The sequence below is a fragment of the Panthera pardus genome, unplaced genomic scaffold (genome assembly GCF_024362965.1).
Source record: "Panthera pardus isolate Hobbes unplaced genomic scaffold, ASM2436296v1 HiC_scaffold_25, whole genome shotgun sequence".
NCBI lineage: Eukaryota > Metazoa > Chordata > Mammalia > Carnivora > Felidae > Panthera > Panthera pardus.
This window is the reverse complement of record NW_026526821.1, coordinates 66,660,393-66,684,372: the sequence shown is the minus strand read 5'-3', so window position 1 is coordinate 66,684,372 and position 23,980 is coordinate 66,660,393. Positions and strand designations below refer to the sequence as shown.

The 23,980-nt window shown below is 34.0% G+C and overlaps 1 protein-coding gene across 1 annotated transcript in view; it reads left to right on the top strand.

Annotated features, from left to right (window-relative positions):
* Window positions 1-23,980, top strand: part of FBXO11 (F-box protein 11) — an 83,355-nt gene that overhangs the window by 58,014 nt on the left and 1,361 nt on the right. The window contains exons 2-22 of the mRNA XM_019415664.2: window positions 65-192; window positions 578-659; window positions 1,081-1,225; window positions 3,063-3,192; window positions 3,910-3,993; window positions 4,077-4,209; window positions 5,745-5,851; window positions 5,937-6,048; window positions 6,367-6,473; window positions 6,559-6,696; window positions 14,566-14,783; window positions 15,971-16,056; window positions 16,911-17,005; window positions 17,986-18,108; window positions 18,196-18,281; window positions 19,277-19,353; window positions 19,443-19,586; window positions 21,890-22,000; window positions 22,663-22,770; window positions 23,110-23,218; window positions 23,834-23,932. Of these exons, the coding sequence (XP_019271209.2) occupies window positions 65-192; window positions 578-659; window positions 1,081-1,225; window positions 3,063-3,192; window positions 3,910-3,993; window positions 4,077-4,209; window positions 5,745-5,851; window positions 5,937-6,048; window positions 6,367-6,473; window positions 6,559-6,696; window positions 14,566-14,783; window positions 15,971-16,056; window positions 16,911-17,005; window positions 17,986-18,108; window positions 18,196-18,281; window positions 19,277-19,353; window positions 19,443-19,586; window positions 21,890-22,000; window positions 22,663-22,770; window positions 23,110-23,218; window positions 23,834-23,932 (2,422 nt within the window). The remainder of the gene's footprint in view (window positions 1-64; window positions 193-577; window positions 660-1,080; window positions 1,226-3,062; window positions 3,193-3,909; window positions 3,994-4,076; window positions 4,210-5,744; window positions 5,852-5,936; window positions 6,049-6,366; window positions 6,474-6,558; window positions 6,697-14,565; window positions 14,784-15,970; window positions 16,057-16,910; window positions 17,006-17,985; window positions 18,109-18,195; window positions 18,282-19,276; window positions 19,354-19,442; window positions 19,587-21,889; window positions 22,001-22,662; window positions 22,771-23,109; window positions 23,219-23,833; window positions 23,933-23,980) is intronic.

Below are 23,980 nucleotides of genomic sequence, written 5' to 3'. Positions count from 1 at the left end.
CATCCATAGAGCTTTTTTTTAAAAATGGGTGTCATTTTTCATATTGCTTTTTTTTTTATAACAGATGATGATGTACCTGCAGATATGGTTGCTGAAGAATCAGGTCCTGGTGCACAAAATAGTCCATACCAACTTCGTAGAAAAACTCTTTTGCCAAAAAGAACAGCGTGTCCTACAAAGAGCAGTATGGAGGTAAATAAATGTAACTCCTTTTCTTTTTGTAATGAAGGAATTGTTAAGAAACAAAACGGGAAATGTCACCATTTAAAAGAAATTTTTTTTAATGTGTATTTATTTTTGAGAGAGAGACAGCATGAGTGGGGGAGGGACAGAGAGAGAGAGAGAGAGAGAGAGAGAGAGAGAGACAGAATCTGAAGGAGGCTGTAGGCTCCGAGCTGTCAGCACACAGCCTGACATGGGGCTCAAACTAAAACTGCGAGATCATGACCTGAGCCGAAGTCGGACGCTTAACCGACTGAGCCCCCCAGGTGCCCCTGAAATATCACCCGTTTTTTAGAAGTAATGATTACGTATGGTAAAAATATTTGCTTAATTAGTTTTCCTTTTGTTTTTGAAGGGTGCCTCAACTTCAACTACAGAAAACTTTGGTCATCGTGCAAAACGTGCAAGAGTATCTGGAAAATCACAAGATCTATCTGGTATTTCCTTTGGGAAAACTAAGGGATAGAGTTAAATACTCTTTTTAATTTTGTTTGATGGCAAAAATTAAAATTTTATTAAATATAGATTAATGGCACATTTTGAATTGAAAAGGTGATATTATAGAATAAACATGAGAACCTGATCTCTTTTGACTGTAATTGTTGTATAAAAATACATTTTATGTGTTTAACCAGTTTCTGAAATGGTACATAACAGCTAAAAGAAAGAATACTTAAGTTAGGACAAAAGAAAGTAAATGTGTATATTATCTATGAAAGTAAAATGCTTATAAAATGACTGTCATCAAACAATAAAAGCTATTCATTAGATAAAATGAAACTAATGCTCTTTACATAATGAGAAAGTTGTCACTACCGCAATAAATAGTTTAAATTCTGTTTGTTAATCTCTCTATAGCAGCACCTGCTGAACAGTATCTTCAGGAGAAACTGCCAGATGAAGTGGTTCTAAAAATCTTCTCTTACTTGCTGGAACAGGATCTTTGTAGAGCAGCTTGTGTGTGTAAACGCTTCAGTGAGCTTGCTAATGATCCAATTTTGTGGTAAGTGAAAATTTATTTCTTATTATCTTGAGATATATTATTTGCTGCCCTAAATGCTAAAGATGGTAGGGAAGTTGAAGTGTGAGGTGCTGGTTAAAATTAAACCGTTGGAACAATATTAGAATGCTTATAAATTCCATGTTACCTGTTTATCACAAATGTAGGTTGTTGGTCTAAGCGGTATTTATAAAACAAAAAATGAAGTACTTTCTGTGCTATTTATCAGTTAATAGCAACTGAGTGATTATGGGAAATGTTCATTTAAATTTAAGCTTTTTAGAAATAGAACTGTGTCTAATATCAGATAGGTAATTTTTTAAGAAAAAGAAAACAGGTAATTCAATCTGATAGTTTAATGAGAGTGTAGATTTTGTTACATCACTTTTGGAAAACTGTTAACATCACTGAGTTTGACAGTTGTATTTATGAGCCTTAAAGTATGTGAGCCCTTTGACCAACGTAATTCACTTCTGGAAATTTTTTTTCCTTATGTACAAATTTTTCATAATGGCACAGTTAATAATAGGGAAAATTAGAAATCTAAATGTCTAGCAAGAAGAAATGGACTAATAATGTAACATCTACTTGGAGGATGATGATACAGGCAATTAATAGTGATTTTTACAAGAGTTGCTACTAACATAGTAAAATGCTATGTTCTAAAAAATTTTTTTAAAGAGCAGAATACAGAATTTTATATGCTATATAATCATAACTGTAGTAAATGAAACTATCTGTAGATAAAAAGACTGCAAGAAAATACCAATTTTTACAGGAAGTGATAATAGTTACTATCAGTACATTTCTGAGATTTGTTGGCTCTTGATAATAACATGTAAAGATATACAAAGAGTTAATTAGGTTCAGAGTATTTCACTGAAAGCCATCCTTTAATTATTTTTTTCAAAGTTTATTTATTTATTTTGAGAGAGCATGCACATGTGTGAGTGGAGGAGGGGCAGAGAGAGAGGGAGAGAGAGAATCCCAAGCAGGCCATGCACTGTCAGCGTGGAGCCCGATGCCCGGCTTGATCTCACAAATGATGAGATCATGACCTGAGCCGAAACCAAGAGTTAGGCGCTTAACTGACTAAACCACCCAGGCAACCTAAAAGCCATCCTTTTAAATAATAACCGTATGAGCCTTTTACAGTAAGGGTAGCCTTTTTTCCCCTAAGCAAATTTTGAAGAATTGACACTTCTTATTTTGGGAGGTGTACTATTTTTTATATGTAGTTACATATTGTTTTTTAATGTTTATTTATTTTTGAGAGAGAGTGAGTGGGGAGGGAGCAGAGAGAGAGGGAGACACAGAATCCTTAGCAGGCTCCAGGTTTCTAAGCTGTCAGCACAGAGCCAGATGTGGGGCTCAAACTTGTGAACTGTGAAATCATGACCTAAGCTGAAGTCAGATGTTCAGCCATCTAAGCCACCCAGGTGTCCCTATATGTAGTTATATTATTTTAGCCAAAAACCATTTTACATTTAAAATTTTGGTTTTTTATATTCTTATATGTTTTAAAGCATCAGATAATTTTTCTAGTTGTTTTATTTTTATTTTTATTTTTTTTTAATGTTTTTTTATTTATTTTTGAAACAGAGGGAGACAGAGCATGATCAGGGGAGGGGCAAAGAGAGAGGGAGACACAGAATCCGAAGCAGGCTCCAGGCTCTGAGCTGTCAGCACAGAGCCCGACGTGGGGCTCGAACTCACGGACTGTGAGATCATGACCTAAGCCGAAGTCGGTTGCTTAACCGACTGAGCCACCCAGGCGCCCCTTTCTAGTTGTTTTAAAGGACATTTTATGAAGAAATCTTTCATTCCTTTTCTCCTTCAGGAAACGATTATACATGGAAGTTTTCGAATATACTCGCCCTATGATGCATCCTGAACCTGGCAAATTCTACCAGATTAATCCAGAAGAATATGAACATCCAAATCCTTGGAAAGAGAGTTTCCAGCAGTTGGTATGAAGTATAAATGGAAAATACTGATTTATATTTGTAACTAAAAGTTTCTTTTTAAAAAATTTATTTAAACTTAAGAATAGGTTTTAAGGCAGTGAATATTTATCAGTCAACAAAATATTCAACAATTTTTTTAACTGCTGATGTATTTATTAATAATTTAAACAGTGGCAGTAAGCATCAGTAGCCCAAGAGCAGTTATACTTTATATGGATCTCTTTGAACTTTTTCTTAAATTATTAGTGTTCAGTAGTTGTTTTAAAGTTTCACATTTACCTTAATTTTCCTATGGTCTTTTATGAGTGGTTCTCAGGTGGGGATGGTTTTGCTCCACAGGAGACATTTGGCAATGTCTGGAGACCTTTTTGGTTGTCACACTGGAGAAGAGGATTCTACTGGTATCTAGTGGGTAGAGGCCAGGGATGCTGCTAAATATTTTAACAGTGATGCACAGGACAACCCCACAACAAAGAATTATCTGTCCCAAAATATCAGTAGTGCTGAGATTAGCAAATTTTGTCCTTTCTTACTGGATATTACTGAGTCATAAGCTGTTTCAGAATTTACATTGCACTATGCAACAGAAAATTAGAATAATTAAAACGTTTTTTATATTTAATAAAAAATATACAATACGAAATTAATTTAGAATATAATGTTTATATTAGTAGTTAATGTTTCTGGTTTTTTTGTTTGTTTTGTTTTTTGACATTTTAGTATAAAGGTGCACATGTAAAGCCAGGATTTGCTGAACATTTCTACAGTAATCCTGCAAGATATAAAGGAAGAGAAAATATGTTGGTATGTTTGAATCGTATTTTTACAAGACTTAAGATGGTAATCTTTCAGTTCTGTACTGATGCTTTTATTTTTTTTTTTTGTAGTATTATGATACAATTGAAGATGCCCTTGGTGGGGTACAAGAAGCTCATTTTGATGGACTTATCTTTGTTCATTCTGGAATATACACTGATGAATGGATATATATTGAATCTCCAATCACCATGATTGGTGCAGGTATTTTGAGATGCATTGTCATTAAAAATTTAATATATTATTTACATGATTTTTTTTTTTTTTTAACACTAGTGACTTAAAATCCAGGGGAACCTTGGTAATACCTTAATGGTAAGAAAGAACAGGAATATTGCATATCACAGAAATGAAAACATGACAGTTCAGACATTATAGATGAATTTTTTTTTAAGATGTATATATTTCTTGATGTCTGTACTTTGTCCAACTGTCTTATTCATTAAAGAAAGAAAGATACTTGTTTTATCTTTTATTTGAAAATCAAGATGGTTAATGTTTTTATTGCTGTGTTTTTAATGAAACAGATATCCTTTGTAAATTTTTTTTGTGCTATTGGTCAGGTTTCTAAGAATTAATGTAACAGTTGTTGAGCACTGGTCAGTCATTTCAAGATTTCTTCTGCCTTTTTTAAGGACACTGTACCTGGACCATTTTAAGATAGCTAGCATTTATTACTTGTAACTGAAATTTGTATTTACTGCCCCTTGTGCTTCCCTGCTCCATTTCCACGATAGAGAATAGGGGGGGAAGGTATAGTAAATTTTGCCTAATGACTTGCAGTACTTTCCAAATCAAGGCCAGTTTGGAAATAAGTTTAAATTGGGAGGTTTCTCTCCTTCTCTACCTACTCATCATCCCCCTTCTTCTTTCCCCTCCTTAAGCTTCTTTTTCTGGTGCTGCCAGAGGTGATTTTATTTTCACAAGAAACCATTTTTTAATCTGTCATTGTATGTGATACTAAATACTATTAGTAGTTAAATATTATTAGGAGTATTGTTATATATGAATGAGTATAATAGTACTCAAATAATACCCACATTAAATATGATGGCCTGTAGTAAAGGCCAGTGAAACACAGTTACCTGATAAAATGAATATTCTTATATACTCAATACTAATGTTTTTTTAAAACTTCCCCCTCATTATGCTAAGTGAAATAAGTTAGACAAAGACAAATACCAAGTGATGTCACTTATATATGGAATCTAAAAAACAAAACAAATAACAGTAAAAAGGAAATAGACTCATAAATACAGAGAACGTATAGGTGGTTTATAGAGGGGAGGTAAGTGGACAGATAGATGAAAAAGGGGAAGGAGATTAAGAGGTACAAACTTCCCGTTATAAAATAAATGCCACAGGTTGAAAAGTATAGGATAGGGAATATAATCAGTAATATTATAATAATTTTGTGATGGTGACAGAGTAATTACACTTCCATAGTGAGCATTTTGTAATGTATATAATTATCAAGTCACTGTATTGTACACCTGAAACTAATATGTTAACTATACTTCAATTAAATTTTTTTATTAAAATTTTTCTTAAAAAATGAAAAAAAAATGCCTCCTCCAAAAAAAGTACCCAACTTAAAACAATAAAAAGGATTTTTTTTATTATTAGTTTTATGGCAGAATATTTTTACTGATTAAAAAAATTTTTATTTCAATTTCATCTGATAAATCATGTGCTTTAAAAAGATAAAGGTAATGTGTTTTAAAATATATTCTCCACAGCACCTGGAAAAGTAGCAGACAAAGTTATAATTGAAAACACTAGAGATTCAACCTTCGTCTTTATGGAAGGTTCTGAGGATGCTTATGTTGGATATATGACAATAAGGGTAAGGAATTTAAGATTTAGAATATGTATGTTGAAATCATTTAAGGCAGTGGTTGTCTGTTTCAAGCAGAATTTCTCCTTTTCAGTTTAACCCTGATGACAAATCTGCTCAACACCATAATGCACACCACTGCTTAGAGATTACAGTAAATTGTAGCCCTATTATTGATCACTGTATCATCCGAAGTACATGTACAGGTTAGTGTTTCCATTATGTTTTATTATGAAATGAGTTATTGGGGTGCCAGGGTGGCTCAGTCAGTTGAGTGTCCCAACTCTTGATTTCGGCTCAAGTCATGATCCCAGGGCTGTGGGATCCAGCATTGGGCTCTTCACTGAGCATAGAGCCTGCCTTGGATATATATTCTCTCTCCCTCTCTGTCTCTCTCCCCCTCCCTCCCTCCCTTCCTTTTCCCCTCTCCCCTGCTCTTGCTCTATCTCTCTCTGTCTCTCTCTTAAAAAAAAGTCACTGTATTGTTGTCCAGTAGATTTTTAAATAAATTTTTCTTCTTACAGTTGGCTCAGCAGTATGTGTTAGTGGTCAAGGAGCATGTCCCACTATCAAGCACTGTAACATCAGTGACTGTGAAAATGTTGGACTTTATATAACAGATCATGCACAGGTATTTTTTAATTTTGTGGGGTTTTTTTCTTTTTAAAATTTTTTTTAAAGTTCTGCTAATGTCTATTTCTGATTAATTTTTGCAGGGAATATATGAGGATAATGAAATTTCCAATAATGCTTTAGCTGGGATTTGGGTTAAAAATCATGGAAACCCAATTATTAGACGGAATCATATCCATCATGGACGTGATGTTGGTGTGTTCACATTTGATCATGGCATGGTAAGAACATTTATTCTTAATAAAAAAAAAAACTGACTTCTTATCAGTTAAGCTATTTTTTTTTAAAGATTTTTATTTTAGGGACACCTGTGGGGGCTCAGTCGGTTGAGTGTCTTGACTCTTGAGTTCAGTGAAAGTCATGATCTTATAAGTCATGGGATCAAGCCCCACATCAGGCTCTACTGACATCATGGAGCCTGCTTAAGATTCTCTTCCTCTGTCTCTGCCCCTCCCTTGCTTGTACACACACACACACACACACACACACACACACATATTCTCTCTCTCAAAATTTTAAAAAGAAATTTCAGCATATTTTAAAATCATTGTGCAGTAATCTGTAAATTCATGAATCTAATACTATGTGCATGTAGAGAAGATGGTGTCCTTAGGGAATTGATGAATCTTTGAGGGGAGTAAGATCTAATATAGTAGTTCTCAAATGTAAGTGTGCATAAAAATCACCCAGATATAATAAATAATATAAATGGGGATTAGGATATGCATTTTTAATAAGCACTATAAGTGAGTTGAATGCAGGTTGTTTTTAGACTACACTTTGAGAATTAATGGTTTCATCATTCCATTTTAGTGCTTTAAAATTTTTTTTAACTGGCAGAATTTTAATAAGAGATACAGTGATAATAAAATATCAGTTCTAAAACTGATGCAGCAGTTAGTTAGTGTCTTGATGGATAATATTATATTTTAAATACTATTATGTCATTTTACACAGATTTCTAGAGGCACAACTTTTTGAGCTCTCTTAGACCACTATTTTAAAATAATGGTCTTTGGTGTCTATTCAGGTATGCTTTTCATTTAATGTCTAATTTTCATTGAGGCAATTTTTAAGTCCTAGTACAACATTGGCAACATTTTTTGTTAAGGAGTCTGAGATGGGAGAAGAGGTGATGATATGGTGGGCAAATCGGGTTACAGCGAAGTTGTATTGCTGTTGTATAGCATGAATCAAGCAACAGAGGAATGTTGGATTCACATATACAAATCATCAATTAGTGAAGGAAATTTTTTATTTTTATTGTTTGTTCCAAAGCCCTAATGTAGAACTGTTTTAAAACTGATCTAGACCAGGAGGGAGCACTCTTTTATGAAATTCTGATTAGATTTAAATGGTTTCAGACCATCCAGTGCATCATACTCCTGGGGTAACTGTAACCTGCGAAGAATAGTTCACTTAAAATGTAGGCTATAACTTGGGCCTTTAAATAAGAAAGCAGAGTGGGGGAAATAAAATAAATAAATAAACAAGCAAACAAATAATAAAGAGTGGAGATGACCACTTGCCCCTCTCCAGCTGGAATAAAGAAATTGACATTTCACTGTAAATTGTACCTCTGTTTTCCAAAGAATAGGGAAATAGGAAGCATGGGAACTGGGGAGTCTGGGCAAAGGTATGGAGGATATCAAAACATAAGAATCTTGAAAATCTCCCCTTCTCCCCTGGCCTATATTGCCTATAGTTCCTAAATGGAACTCTCATTTTGTAATGGCACCAATATACTAGTATTTCTCTGCTCGCGTTGCCTTTACACTTTGCCCCAGAGTTAACGTACAATTCTAGTATCACGTTTTTGCATTCCTCTGGTCTCATTGACAAGGGAGATTTGAAGTGCCAAGATAATTTTAATCTGAGTAAACTTCCTCATTTTTAAAAGACCTGTGGTGATGGTCACTTAACTAAAGTTCATCATAATAATTTAGTCCTCATTGTACACCTATATTTGGGCTTACAAATTTTTTAACTTGTTTTTAAACAATTCTAGGCGATGCTACAGATAGATATTTTCATTAAGGATTGATGAAGAGATTTGTAACATATTACACATTTGTAAGGGAAGGATGGAAATTAAAGCATAACATCTTTTGGTAGGATGTTCTTCCATTTCAGGTATTCTTTTGGCTTGTCTTCTTCATCGTCTTTGTGTTGACAGCCCATGATCGGTAGGATAACATCACTGTGAATAATCTTTCTAAAATTTGACTTTGTTATCTATAGAACTTCAAAGAACATTAGAATAAACATTTAAAACTAGTTTCTATACTGTCCACTTTCTTTAAATAGACATGTATTCTCTGAATTTTTTTCCTTTACTTGCCTGCTGACATACTTAGACTTTAAATTCCTATACTCATAAGAATTAATCATAAAAGATTTTATACTCTTTTTATTTTAAAGAGTTGTTTTTGTAAAGATACTACATGCACTAGTACAAAGGACACCTCTAGGATTAAGTATGAACTCGTACAAAAAATGAGGGAATGAACACCTTATATTTCAACCTGTCACCATTCCGTCATTTATATTCTTATTTTTCTTTTGTAAAGATTTGTAACATTTGCATTCCTATAGTTATTGGTGTGTATTTATTCTATATTTGTTTACCTTTAGTCCTTTTATAACAGTTTGTCCATTGCTGAATTTTTTTGATTCATCCTTTGTATGGCTGGACTTTGTCATCTAGCCATTCATTATTTGTTTTTTGGGTTTTTTTTAAGTTTATTTATTTATTTTTGAGAGAGAGAGACAGACACAGAATCCCAAGCAGGCTCCACACTGCCAGTGCAGAGCCCAGTGCCAGGCTTGAACTCACAAATTGTGAGATCACTACCTGAGCCAAATCAAGAGTCAGATGCTTAACCAACTGAGCCACCCGCCACCCCTTTTATTTATTTTTAAAAGAGGGGCTTACAAGTATTGTAGCCTGAATTCTTACCACTTGAGAACACCTACCCCATTACCTTTTAACTTGGCTAAATATACACAGTTTTGAGTGCACTTTTTTCCCCTCTGAATTTTATAGACATTTTTATATTTCTAGCATCCAGTGTAGCTGGCAAGTCTGAGATCATTCTGGGGCTTTTTTTGTTGTGTTTTTTTTTTTTTTTTTTTTTCTTTTTCTACTTCAGTATCCTTATGTAGGTTTTTGTTGATGTTGTGTTTTACTGGGTTTTTTTTTTTATTCCATGTGTTCCTTTCTTTAGAAACTTGGCTCTCTGTGTCCCTTACTATGATTCTATAGTTCTTTTTTTCCTGTTTTGTTTCCAGTAGAGTTTTTAGCTCTAATTTTTAATGCATTTTGTTTTATGGAATTTTTCTAACGTACATAAAAGTAGAACAGTATAGTGAATGAATCTCCACGTGCCCACTTTCCACTTCAACAGCTATCTCAATTCATGGCCAATTTTGTTTCATCTGTACTTAATCACTTTACTCTCTACTCTCTAGATTATTTTGAAGCAAATCTTGGACGTCATCATATCATCTGTATATATTTCAGCATGTATCTTTAAAAAATGAGGATTCTTTATTTTTCTTTCTTTCATAGAACCACAGTACCAGTCTCATTCCTAAAAACAATTTTTCTGTCATTGTTCACAGTTCCCCAATTATCTTTTTTTAATATTAAATCCATTCCAGAGTATTGTTTTGTATAAAATGTAATTAGAATACCACAGCAATACCAAACTGCTATAAAATTTTTTGAGACATTTATTCTTAATTTATGAATTTGACACATGACAGAAATTTTGAAATTGCCCTCTCTCTCATTTTCCTTTACTTTGGATAATCTCCCTTAGATAGGAAGCATAATTTCATGCTTAGTGTGTTTCCTACTCACATTTACTTCTTGTGCCTGGGATATTTCTATGAAAATGATACAGAAATATCTCTTTCTTATGTTCCGTTCATGCCATTAGATCTCATCACTGTAGTATTGGCTAGGCTCATTAGAACCTTCAGCTATTTGGGGGAAACTACCTTGCTAAAGGTAGAAGATAGCATTTGTTAGGTTTCAGCACTTACTCTTCCTTATCCAGATTTTGCAGTATTTGGCAAGTGTTCTGTAAATAGTAGTTTGCATTGCAGACATTTATTTCAATGAAGATAGCATGCTTTTTTTCCTCTATTTTTCATTCTTGTTTTCTTTGGAGAGTTTTAAGAGAAATTCTTGAATGCCTTTTACTTTGTCATATTTAATAAAGACTGTTGTATTTCCAAAAAATTTTAAATGAAAAAGTCCTTCGCCTTTTATTTTTATATCAGTGTTAAGTTTTTAACTTTATAGAAAGTTAATTTTCAAAAATTTATATTAATGTGTATGTCAAGGATTTAGAAACACTTGTGGTATCAAATTAACAAGCCCTTATTTTATATATGGAAGAAGCTTGGGGTCCCTGGGCGGCTCAAGTCAGTTAAGCGTCCAGCTCTTGATTTTGGCTTGGGTCATGATCTCATGGTTCACATGTTCAAGCCTCGCATTGGGCTCTGCATTGACAGCATGGAGCCTGCTTGGAATTCTCTCTTCTCTCTCTGCCCCTACCCCCCTTTGTACTGTCTCTCTCAAAATAAATAAACTTAGAAATGTATATATGGAAGAAGCTCTTAGCAATCTGATATCTTTGAAATGATTTTTGGGGATTGTCCCAACAAAACACCCTTGCTTTTGGAGTTTTGTACATATATGTTGGAGTTTTTGTGGTCTGCATCTTACAAGGCAAAGTAGAATTCTGTCTATATCCTACTTAACATTTCTGTATTATTAGGCTATTTTACACTAAAGGCATCTCTTAAAACATGCATTCCATTAAAATGTATTTTAAAGCACAATTACATTAACTGAACCCTTTAAGCCCATAAGAGATAGATTTCTTTGTAAAATTATTAAACTATAAGTCAGTCAATCATTGTTCTGTAATGAATGTAATAAAATGACAGTTGTAGCAATAGAGAGGCTTCTGGTTTTCAAAGCATGTAGTGGGGGGGGGGGGCAGCTCCTGGAGCATGTGACTCTTGAGTGTAGGGTCGTGAGTTCAAGCCCCACATTAGGAGTAGAGTTTACTTAAAAAAAAAAAAAGTATGAAAGAAAATAATGTTTTTTCCTGCTTTCTGTTCTTGAAAGTTATTCTCAAACAAAAAATACAAGTTACAAACACCGTCTTTGATAAAACCTAGGAGACATTTTAACCTTTAAATTGCAATGTTGTAAATGACTGCATGCCTATGACCAGGGCAGCCAGTCCAGTTTAGAGCCAATTATAAAACCTTATGTTCAGGAAGATAAATTGATAAATCTGATGTGAATATAAATATATTCAAGTGTTTAAAGAACTGATCACAAGTTTAGGATAGAATTATCACTAGAGACCTAAGCAAAGGAGAACAAGATAATTACTAACTTCAATAAAAAGTTGTATGGCAAAGAATATGTAGTTGTACTTTATGGCTCAGCTCTGAGTAGCACAGTAATCTTAACCAAAATTGTGATATAACTACATTGGAATGACAGTGTGAATGTGTGTGATGGGAGATAGAAATAGAAAGAGCTAAATTGTTACCTTCTATAATAGGAAGTCAGTGGATAATCCCTAAAACTGCAAGCTGAAGATACAATACAAGTTGTTTTTTGGTTTGTTTTTTTTTTTTTAATGTTTATTTTGAGAGAGCGAGCACAAGTGGAAGGGGGCAGAGAGAAAGGGAGACACAGAATCCCAAACATCTGTGCTGGTGGCGCGAAGCCTGCTTAGGATTCTGTCTCTCCCTCTCTCTCTGCCCCTCCCCTGCTTGTGTGACCGCTTGCTCACTCACTCTCTCTCTCTCTCAATATAAATAAACTTTAAAAAAATAGATAGATAAAAAGAAACAGCTAAATGAATGGAAACGGGGGCCATTAGATCAGGGAAAATGAGGAGAGGAGGCTACTGTTTGCCTTAATAAACTTGTGGATCTAGTTGACTATCTTAGGGGTGCCTGGGTGGCTTAGTGGGTTAAGTGTCCAACTCTTGATTTCAGCTCAGGTCATGATCTCACAGTTTGTGAGTTCAGGCCCTACATCAGGCTCTGTGCTGATGGTGTGGAGCCTGCTTGGGATTCTCTCTCTCTCTCCCTCTTCTTTCTGTCACTCTCCAACTCGTATGTGCTCGCACTCTCTCAAAGTAAAAAAATAAACTTAACAAAATAAATTGCTTTAGTTGACTATCTTAACTATACAGAATCAAAACCTAAAGAAAACAGAAAGAGCATCCCTGCATTTGAATCATGTTTAGTCAATACATAGCAAAATATACTTGCAGTACTGTATGTTTAGTATAGTCAGTAGATGACAGTGGGCTGTTACTGAAATCTTTATGGAAGCCCAATAAGCAGCACATTTCCTTGCCATATTCTGAACAGATTAAGAAATAAAGCCATGAGGTAGCAGAAGGGGGCTGAAATAGCATTTTATTAACCCTTAAAGAGCTAAGTTGGAGAATACAACCTAGAACAAGAACCACATGGATCTGGTTGTAATTGCACCCCAAAATTAAATAAGCTTACCCACTTAGTCCTAAGATTTGTTTGTGGAATAGTAGCAGAAGGCATGCTCCCTCAGGGCAGCTCACTTCTGTGAGGAAAAGAGTGAAGCTGAATGAGCATACCCAGTTTATTCTTCCCCAAGTTTACCAATCAGAGAAGTCATTCAACTCCCAGCAGAAAGAAACTAGGAGCCTAATTGAACTCCTTTCTCAATAATGAAAACATCAGAAATGTGGATTCATTCCAACCTAACATTAAGTCCATTTGGTCTGAACTCTTTAAATTTCTTGTTTTTTTCTTTGATGCTCAGTTTTGCCATAATAGTCTGTATATATATCCATTATACATCCATTTTTATTTGGTATAAAATCAAAGAAGCTTTTCATATTTAAAAAAGTTATTTTTCAAAGTTACAGATAGTATGTACTTGTAGAAAATGAATCCAGAAACTACTTCTGAATGTTATTCTCAGAGGTGTGTCTTCTTAAAGAGTTAAATATATAGTAAACTATTCAGATTTACATCCTGTTTTTAGCCTCTACTAGATTTTGCAGAAAGTTAATTAGTTCTTACTTGAGTGTTTAGTGTGTGTGAAGTCCTGTATAGCTGCACCAGAAATTAGTATATTCATTTCTATATAGGAGCTTATGATCAGTTAGAAATGGATATGACCAATATGGAAGTAGTACAAAGCAGTACTTAGAGGTAGCATAAGAAAGTACTTAGTATTAAAGAGAATTTAAAGAATGGAGAACACCTTCAGTTTTTGAAGGGAGATAGACCAGGAGTTTAAGTGCCATCTTAGGAATGTCTTATTTTTTTCTCTTAATTATTTACTCTTGATTGGATCTTAGAATTTAGGATATCAGTATTACAGTAACTTTGACTCTCATTACAAGTAAGTGAAGCATGTCCAAAAAATAAAAAAAAAAAAAATAAGCATGTCTGTTACAGAAGATTTAAGAAACTAAGAGAAGTGTAAAGGATACAAAAAGTCATCCATAATACTTCTCAGATAATCATGCCCTCATATTTTTGTTTTATTCTTCAAGTTTTTCTTGAAATAAAATTGAGATCATATTTAATGTATACTATCTTAGATAGCATGTAGAGCATAAACATAAGTCTTCAGAAGGGTTTTATTGTCTCTGATTATGTCCTTAAGTCAGCTTTTTAGAAAGTTTGATTTCTTGGGGCATTTTTAACTACAAGGATTTATTTTATTTAATACATAATAAGTCTTTGTTAAAGGATCTATATATTTATTGGGTAATGGTGTTTATTTGCATTTATTGAATAAATCTTTCCCTATTTTTCTTTCCTGGCTTTGAGTGTACTGAGACTAATTAGAGAATTTGTACTTATGTTTTACTAAAATACTTAAATCTCTTCGTGTTTATCATTTGAAATTTAGTGTATATCTGTGTTTTATTCTTACTCAACATTTCTGATACTTAATTTAGAGGTATACATTAAAAAGGTCAATTTTTTTAATGTCATTTCTTTTTGGAAGGTAGCCTTACCTACAGTTTAATTTCTGTGTTTTTCAGGGTTACTTTGAAAGTTGCAACATACACAGAAACAGAATAGCAGGCTTTGAAGTAAAAGCCTATGCTAACCCCACGGTGGTTCGATGTGAAATTCATCATGGGCAGACTGGAGGAATATATGTGCATGAGAAAGGAAGAGGACAATTCATAGAGAATAAAATCTATGCAAACAACTTTGCAGGTGTATGGATTACCTCAAATAGTGACCCAACAATAAGGTATTTATATGTAATTATGGATGGAAATTACTTTGTCACATTGTTTTGTGTTGTAAGAAAAGTCAGGATACTTAGCTTTAACTCTCAGTGTTTTTCCTAGACACCTGACTGCTGTAAAATAGATTTTCCTAGTAAATGTCTATGCATCTGAATGAGCATAACAATTGCTTTTATTTTAGGGTGTTCGTTTTTTAGTGATCTAAGCCATGCATTAATAATATTTTATGAACAATTGCAAATGCTGAGATTTTTATTTTAAATTTATCAAACTGCACTATAAATGGGTACGTAGAGCCATGAACTTTCTCTTGGAACCTGAATGATCTTGTCTTCTCTTTTTGTCTGAGAGCAGGTAGCATAAATCAGGAAAGTAGCTATCTCAAAGATTCTTGGACAGAGAGTCCAAGAATAACAAAAAGTCAAAACTTTCCTTTAATAGTTCCTACCACTCCCTCTGGCCACAGTAAGGAAACAAACAGATACATTCTGAAAGGCATTGACTAAGACTGTAGAACAGAACTATTATAATTTGATCAATGATAATTTATTTTTAATTGCCAAGTTTTATTTTCTGCTGGCTTTATGAAAGTAGATTATGGGATTTCCATCTTGTTAATATTCAGCAAACGTTTCCAGATCAGCTAAAAAACAGTTCTTCTCATTGTGTTAGCTATTTTGAGGGGGGATTTTTAAGAATGTTATTTTGGGGGTGCCTGGGTGGCTTGGTCAGTTAATAAGCGTCCAACTTTTGATTTCGTCTCAGGTCATGATCTCGGGGTTCATGGGATCAAACCCCACATCAGCTCTGCACTGACAGAGCAGAGCCTGCTTGGGATTCTCTCCCTCCCACCCTTCCTCCCTCCCCCCCCTTTCTCTCCCACCTCCCCCCCCCGCTTGTGTGTACCCATGCTCTCTCAAAATAAATATTTTGGGGAAAAAAAGAATGTTATTTTGTCTCAAATACCAGGAGGCTCTTCTAAGCTTTAGGTCTTAGAAAAACTGCAAGGGAATTTAGAAATCATCTAATCTGAGTCCCTCATTTTACAGATTAGGAAATTGAGGCCCTTAAAAGATAAATAATTTTTTAAGGTCACATGATTATGAGTGGCCTTACAGTTTATTGTGTAAAACAAGTAAGCTTGTAGATGTTTGAATAGATCTTTATTTTTATTATTTATTAATTATAGGGGAAATTCTATATTTAATGGAAATCAAGGGGGAGTTTACATCTTTGGTGATGGACGAGGCCTTATTGAAGGAAATGACATTTATGGTAAGCATGTGGTTTTGCTGTATACAGTCTTGGAGCTTGGCCTTTCTTCTTGACATTAACACAGTGGACCACTTTGAAACCATCCAAATAGGATAATTGATCCAGTTTCTTTAAACTCTCAATAAAGATTATTTCTGATCTATTTACTTAATAGTCATTATTCACTTAACATTTACTGAGTACCCACTGTGTACCAATCACTATGCCAGATTATCAGTGATGAAAATATAAATATGACTTTAGTCTCAGAAGTATCTACAGTTTCCTTAGATTCACTTCATTAACTTTGGTACTAACTATAAAAGGAAAATACTCCTCATTAAAACTTTTTGAGATATTAATTCAGCAAACCATTATTAGGTGTCTGTATGCCAGACACTGATATGTTCCTGGGCTTTGTCTTTTGCTAATACTTAACATAAAGCTTACTTAGTTTCAGGCATTATTCTGAACACCTTACCTGAATTAAGTCATATAATATTCACATCAACCCTGTGAAGTAGACACTATTAAATATCCCCACTTACTGATCAGGAAACAAAGGTATGATGAGGTTAAGTATCTTACAGTCACACAGGAAGGTAGAATTCCTGGGATTCAAAATTTGGCAGCCTGACTTCTGAGTCTCTACTCTTAACCATTATACCCATACTGCCTACAGTTTTTCTTTTTATACTCCTGGTTCCCTTAGTTTTTTTTAATGTTCATGGCCCACAAATATCTTTCTGAATATGACATATTCACAGACTAATGCTTTTCCTAAAATTGTAAAAATGTTTATTGTGTAATGCAAAACTCTTACTGTGTTGCACTAGGCTCCTTATGTTGACATTGTAACTTTTATTTTTAAATAGGCAATGCACTAGCAGGAATTCAGATTAGGACAAACAGTTGTCCAATTGTTCGACATAACAAAATTCATGATGGCCAGCATGGTGGGATTTATGTGGTAAGTTAATGAATATAGTTCTAGAATGCCATGCATTAAAACCAAGAGAGAAGGGGTAGGCCACATTCAACTTGTAGAGTATGAATTTATGACTCTATTTAATACTTATACAATAAGACTCTTGTTCTTTCTGCCAGTATATATGAATAACTTAACTTTTATAGTGTGGGTAGTGTTCTGTAAAATTCAGTCAACTGACTGAATTTAGGCATAGAAGTATCTTCTTACTAATTTTTTAAAGTTTTATCTATTTAAGAAATCTCTGCCCCCCCAGCATGAGGTTCATGACCCTAAAAAAATCAAGAGTCGCACACTCTTCTGAGCGAGCCAGTCAGGTGCCCCTAGACTTGAATCTTTTTGAATATTTTTTGAAAAGCCATTTTCTCATTTGAATTTATGTTGAAACATAATTGAGCATCTTACAAAATTGTAAAAATATATATTAGTCCTATGTCTTCTGTTACCATGGTGTCTCAAACTATTACAACCGATTCAAGTGAGAAAATGCAGGAAGTTTTAGAAAGGTCCTTGTGTAATGCTAGGTGTGACTCTAATTTTTATTTTCAGTTCTAGAAATGTCCGTATCTTAAATCTTCTCAAAAATTTTAGTAACCTAAGACCTTTTTTTGAATTATTTCATCAGTTAATAAATTTGAAATAACTATTAACTTACTAAATGAAAGATAAGCTTTTTTGCTGAAGAAAATTGAATGCTACTACTCTTTCTATAATAGATTTAAAAGTACAAAACCGCATAACAGTATATAAACTTCTGGAGCTTAAATTCGTGTAGAGACTACATAAAAACAATGTAATCATTACCTCTTTAACCAGATTAAAAAATAAAAATTGAGATTTTTTTATGATAACTGTCTTTAAAGGGGGAATATAAACTATTTCTAGAAGATATATATGTATATATATATTGTAATGTTTCTAAAAGATATGTATTGTAATTTATTGTAATAAATTTTATTTAGCATGAGAAAGGACAAGGAGTAATAGAAGAGAATGAAGTTTATAGTAATACTCTGGCTGGGGTCTGGGTGACAACTGGCAGTACTCCAGTACTGAGAAGAAACAGGATACATAGTGGGAAGCAGGTAAAATTATTTTGGACTCTTATTTGGGAAACACATTGTTGGTAAACACTTTCTTGTCATTTGAAAAATAATTTTTTTAAATTTTAGGTTGGTGTTTATTTTTATGACAATGGACATGGAGTGCTAGAGGACAATGATATCTATAATCATATGTATTCAGGGGTTCAGATAAGGTAAACATTTTCACATTTTGCTTTCGGGAAGAAGTTGGGTGGGAGTATGTGGGGCATGTAGAACTTGTTATTTAATGCTCAATCTTTATTCCTCCATATATATATTCACTCTCTCTTATCACATGCTCAGCTTTGTCAGAGTATAACTTCTCTTGAACAACTTGAAGATGGTAGCCAGTGGCACATATGCCTGCCATAAGTGCACATTTCCTCTGTTCTCCAGTGTAACGGTTGTAGTTGCCAGTGTACTCCATCATACTTGGAAAAGTGGAAGGCTGTATAAAAACACTTATGAACTATACCTGGCATGGTGTAGGCACTTAGTAGATGGGAGCTTCTTTTTTTACACTATTTCTGTAAAATTAATAGTTTTTTAAATCCCTCTTTCCTGTATTTTAACAGTTTTAAAAACTGTAATAGTACTTAAATTCCGCCCTTCATTTTATATATGAGGGGAGCATGCAGTAATAGTCGTTTAATCTAACTTCCCTCAGTTTAGTTTGTATATTATTAGGAGACTGTATAGTAGTAATATAATCTATAACTAAGTGTATTCTATAGTAAATAGAATTAAGCAAAATTAAATCAGTGTCTTTACCAATAAATTTTCTCAGAGCATTTTGGAAGGATGCCATTGTTATATTTATTCTTACTGTGATTAATATGAATTTTTCCACTGTTACCTCACATAACATGGATAAGAGAGTAAAAGCAATTTATTTTTTAACGTTTTTATTTTTGAGACACACGCACGCGGGGCACACACACACACACGCACAATGTGAGTGGGGGAGGGGCAGAGAGAGGGGGACACACAGAATCCGAAGGAGGCTCCAGGCTCCAAGCTATCAGCACAGAGCCCAACACAAGGCTCAAACTCATGAACCACAAGATCAAGACCTGAGCCGAAGTCGAATGCTTTAACTGACTGAGCCACCCTGGTACCCTGGGAGTAGAAGCAATTTAAATGGCATTATTTTCTATTGTATCCATAGGACTGGAAGCAACCCCAAAATTAGACGTAACAAAATTTGGGGAGGACAGAATGGTGGAATTCTTGTTTATAATTCTGGTACGTTTAATCTTTCATCTTTTTCTCATTGCTAATTGCCTTTAAAATATACTTTCCAAATAACATAACCTACATTTTTACACTTGTAGGTCTAGGCTGTATAGAAGACAATGAAATATTTGACAATGCAATGGCTGGAGTCTGGATTAAGACAGATAGTAATCCTACACTAAGAAGAAATAAAATCCATGATGGAAGAGATGGTGGCATCTGTATATTTAATGGGGGTCGAGGTATCGTTGTTAATTTTGCATTAGTAAAAAACCAAGTTTTTTGTTATTCTTCTTCCATATCTTTAATGATTAGTGACATTACCAATTAATATGTTATAAATGAGTGAATCTCAAGTTTATTTCTTTATCAGGTCTTGAGATGGTTTAAGAGATTAGTGCCTAGAGGTAAAGGAGACAAATGTTAACATAATTTTTTTTTTCTTTTGTAGTCATCTTGACTATGCCAGTTGTTAGGCTTTTTTAAGGTAGAATTTGTTTACATCCTCTCTCTGGACTTAATATTTAGAATAGTGATAGGATTATAATAAACCTCAAAGTCCAGTTACATAACTAGATGAGAAATTAATTGGGTCTGTAAATATATGAAAATGTCTGTAGTAAAGAAATACTGCTTTGTAACTGTTTACAACTGTGTTGGAGAATGGAATTAATGAAGCCCAGCGGGCATGCCTGGTTTTGTATACATAAAGGTCAGCTCATTTTGCATTGAGGTAAAAGTTCCACAGTCCCTGCCCCTTGCAAATGCATGTTGCTTATAGAGAGAGACTAGGGGAGAATGTCAAATGTAAATTTATCATCATTCCTGAAATGTCAGTAACCCAGCACTGTACATATCTTATACAGGATAGCTAGTTATTGCTACAACATACCAGTCAACAAAGTTTACTACTACAGCCAAGCAGTGATGATTCCATTAATGACAGAGACTCTGAAGGAGCTTAGAATTTAGTAATAAAGTAACATATCTGATAGGAGTATTTACAAGGTATAACGAGGAAACACAATACAGTGGATGGTTTTATTTGTAAGGTGTTGAGAAAAGGTTCATGGAGTAAAATCACTCTTGAGCTGTGCCTTGAAAAATAAGTATTCACAGGTCAATGGGGTGGGGAGGTCATTCCAGGTGTAGAAAGCATACTTATTTCAGTTTCATTTGTTCTGTACATATTAACTGAATACTCATGTACTAACAACTGTGATACCGATGCTAAAGATACAATGCTAAATAAAAACAGTACTACATCCAGAAAGTTTATAGTCTAATGGCACATTAAAACAACTAGAAGAAACAAAGTGGTTTAGTAAGACAAAGAGATACTGAAAGGTGAGCCTAGAAAAGAGGCAGGGCCCAAATCTTAAGAGACTTTGTACATGGAATTCAGACTGGATCTTAGCAAAAGCAAAATTACAGATAGGGACTTGAAGCAATTTAAGGTCAAGACTGAAATACCACAGATGGGTCAAATGTCTACAGAAATAAAAACCATGTTTCACGTCTTCAGGGAGCAGAGAAACACTAGTACACAACTAATAATTGTCTATACATAAATAGGTTTTATAGGAGTAATATAGCTTAATATTTATTTAGTGCTGTGTACTTTTACATATATTAATTCATGTGATCCCCATTATAACCCTATATGGTAGGTGCTATTATTCCCATTTTACAGATAAGGACATGGAGACAAAGAGTAGGTAAGTAATTTACCTACTCAGAGCTAGGAGGAGGTGAAATCAGTGTTTGAAGACCAAAAGTCTAATAATTCCTCAGCTCACTATCGATCATTATGTTATACTCCCAGAAGAGAGAATAATAAATTTGATGGAGAGAAACTAAAAATCTTCCAGAGGACGTGACATTAGGAAGAAAGAGAGTAGGACATTCCAGAATGAGGAAATAATACAAACCATAGCATTAGAGATAAAAACGTATAGCATATTCAAGGCATAGGTAATGTAGGAAGACAGAATAGGTTGGGGAATATTTTGAAAGGCTTTAAATGGCAACTTAATTTTAAACTTTATTCTGAAAATACTTTTTAAGCAGAGAGGTATGTGATAAAGCTGTAGGTCACTGGGAAAAATAACAGCAAAAGAGACTGGAGTAAAAGAAATTGGTCAAATAATGATTATTATAGTAATGGCCAGAAATAATCAGGGCTTGAATGAAAACAGGGTGCTGCAGAGGTTCCAGAAACATTTAAAAGGAATTAATTTTAATTCAGTATTTTTGTGAGAAAAACTACGTGCCAGCCACTGGGGATGCAATGGTGAATGAACTGCACATGGTTCCTGCTACCCTGGGATTTCCAGTTATTTGTTAGTATGGTTATATGGCAATTTTCAGTTAAGTCTTACATTCTTTTGAATTACTAATAAACTTTCCTTTCAGCTGAAAAGTTAGTCCTGTGAATTTTATACAATGCAATTAATAAGAAACTAAAAGAATACTTAAATACCACCAAAACACCTAGTAAAACTTGTGTGCATTAGTCTTAATCTGAGGAAATATTTTATTATAGGTCTCCTTGAAGAAAATGACATTTTCAGGAATGCTCAAGCAGGTGTTCTCATCAGCACTAATAGTCATCCAGTCTTAAGGAAAAACAGAATATTTGATGGATTTGCTGCAGGTTTGTATTTTCTTTTGTTACCTGTAGCTTGTTTTCTATAAAGTGTTTTTTAGTCTATTCTCTTTTGCTTTATAACTAAAGGTGTAAATTGTATTACAAAAGTGGCTGAATGCCTATCAATTTACAATCGCTTATTAGAGTACCCAATCCAAGTTCTGGATTCTCCTACTCTAAGCCCAACTTTTAAGAAATGTCTCTATTAATGTCCGGTAGTAATTATGAAACATTATTTGGGATAGAATGCAGGCTTGTACTACAGACAAATTCAAGCCCTCTGGCTTCACAAAGTATTACACATATATTTCAACTTTTTGCCAATGAAGAGGACAATTATTTTTATCCCAAATAACCATTCAGCTCCTTTTTTCTTTATGTGTATAACTAATGGCTACCTCACCATACTTCTGAGCATTTATCCTCTTCTTAGTTTGCAAAGAAAGTAGTATGTTATGAACCATCTGTAGCATTGCTCACTTTGGCAAGGAGAGTGGACTAGTAACAGTGGAAAATAAGTGTTATTCTCAAGGACTCTAACATTTCATCTTATTCTTTAGATATTAAGAGTTAATACACTTGTTAGTTTTTATTTGCTGTATTGCAGGTTTCTTTTAGGAAACTGTATAATGTGATGATGTATCTACTGTTTGTAAATTTTACTTCAGGTATTGAAATTACAAATCATGCGACTGCAACACTAGAAGGCAATCAGATTTTTAACAACCGGTTTGGAGGCTTATTTTTAGCATCTGGTGTTAATGTGACAATGAAAGGTATGTTGGAGTCTGCTCTGCCTATAAATATAGAAAATACGCCATGAAAAAATAATGGTGTCAGAAGCCATTGGTATTTGACTGCTTTGTCAGTCTACCAAGACCTATTTTCCTGTTTACCAAGACTGCAACTCACCTATTTTCTAAGTTTCAGGTTATTCTAAACAGTTGGAATCTCTTACACAAGGAAAATCCTTTAAGGTGTTTTACTCAATTGGCTAGCCTTCTTTAAAGATCTTAAAAAGTGACTCTTCTTTAAAATAGACTATCTATTTTTATCTTAAGTCTTCTATATTTTGTCTTTGTCCTCTAGAATTTTATTTTTTTCTTTTATTACAGACAACAAAATAATGAACAATCAAGATGCCATAGAAAAGGCTGTTAGTAGAGGCCAATGTTTATATAAAATATCAAGTTATACCAGCTATCCCATGCATGATTTCTACAGGTATATTTCTAAATTACTTGAGTCTTGGAAAGGGGGAGTTTGTGATTTTTCTTTTTCTGTGTGTGTGTGTGTTTTCTAAACTGGCAATACCTAACATTTTTAGATCTCTTTCTCTTAAGGCAGAGGAAATGGGGTATTTGCCAATGGAAAGAAAATATAACTGCGAACTTTGTATTTGTCCACATTGAGTTCTGTGGTCAGTCTACTTGAGGATTGTATGTTGGGGACCATAAATATGAAAATACAATACTGCAGTAACTATTCCTATCACTAGAAAGATGGAACACAATGCTTATTTGCCTAGGAGTTTCAAAGTAAAGCTGTCATTAAGTGTTCCATATACCCTAGTCACTGAGTGGTTTTTGACTCCCTTCTCCCCCAAGTTGATTCAATACAGACTTTGATAGGTTAAATTGCAAATCAATGGCTTTTCTCAGAAGACACAGGAGATTCACTTATTACATTTAAGTCCTTTTGCAGAATTAATGTGGCATGGGGCCACAAAATGGTTTTGGTCCTCTTTTCTTGTAAACCAAAGGTCATACATAGGGTGAAATACCATGTTTTGAGGAAATCTCATGTTCAAGAAAAATAATGTGAGCTTTTGCTTTTTAGATGTCACACTTGTAACACCACAGATCGAAATGCCATATGTGTGAACTGCATTAAGAAGTGCCATCAGGGACATGATGTAGAATTTATTAGACATGATAGGTATGTAGCACACTTACTTGCTCTATTACCCACTTATTTTCCCCCTCA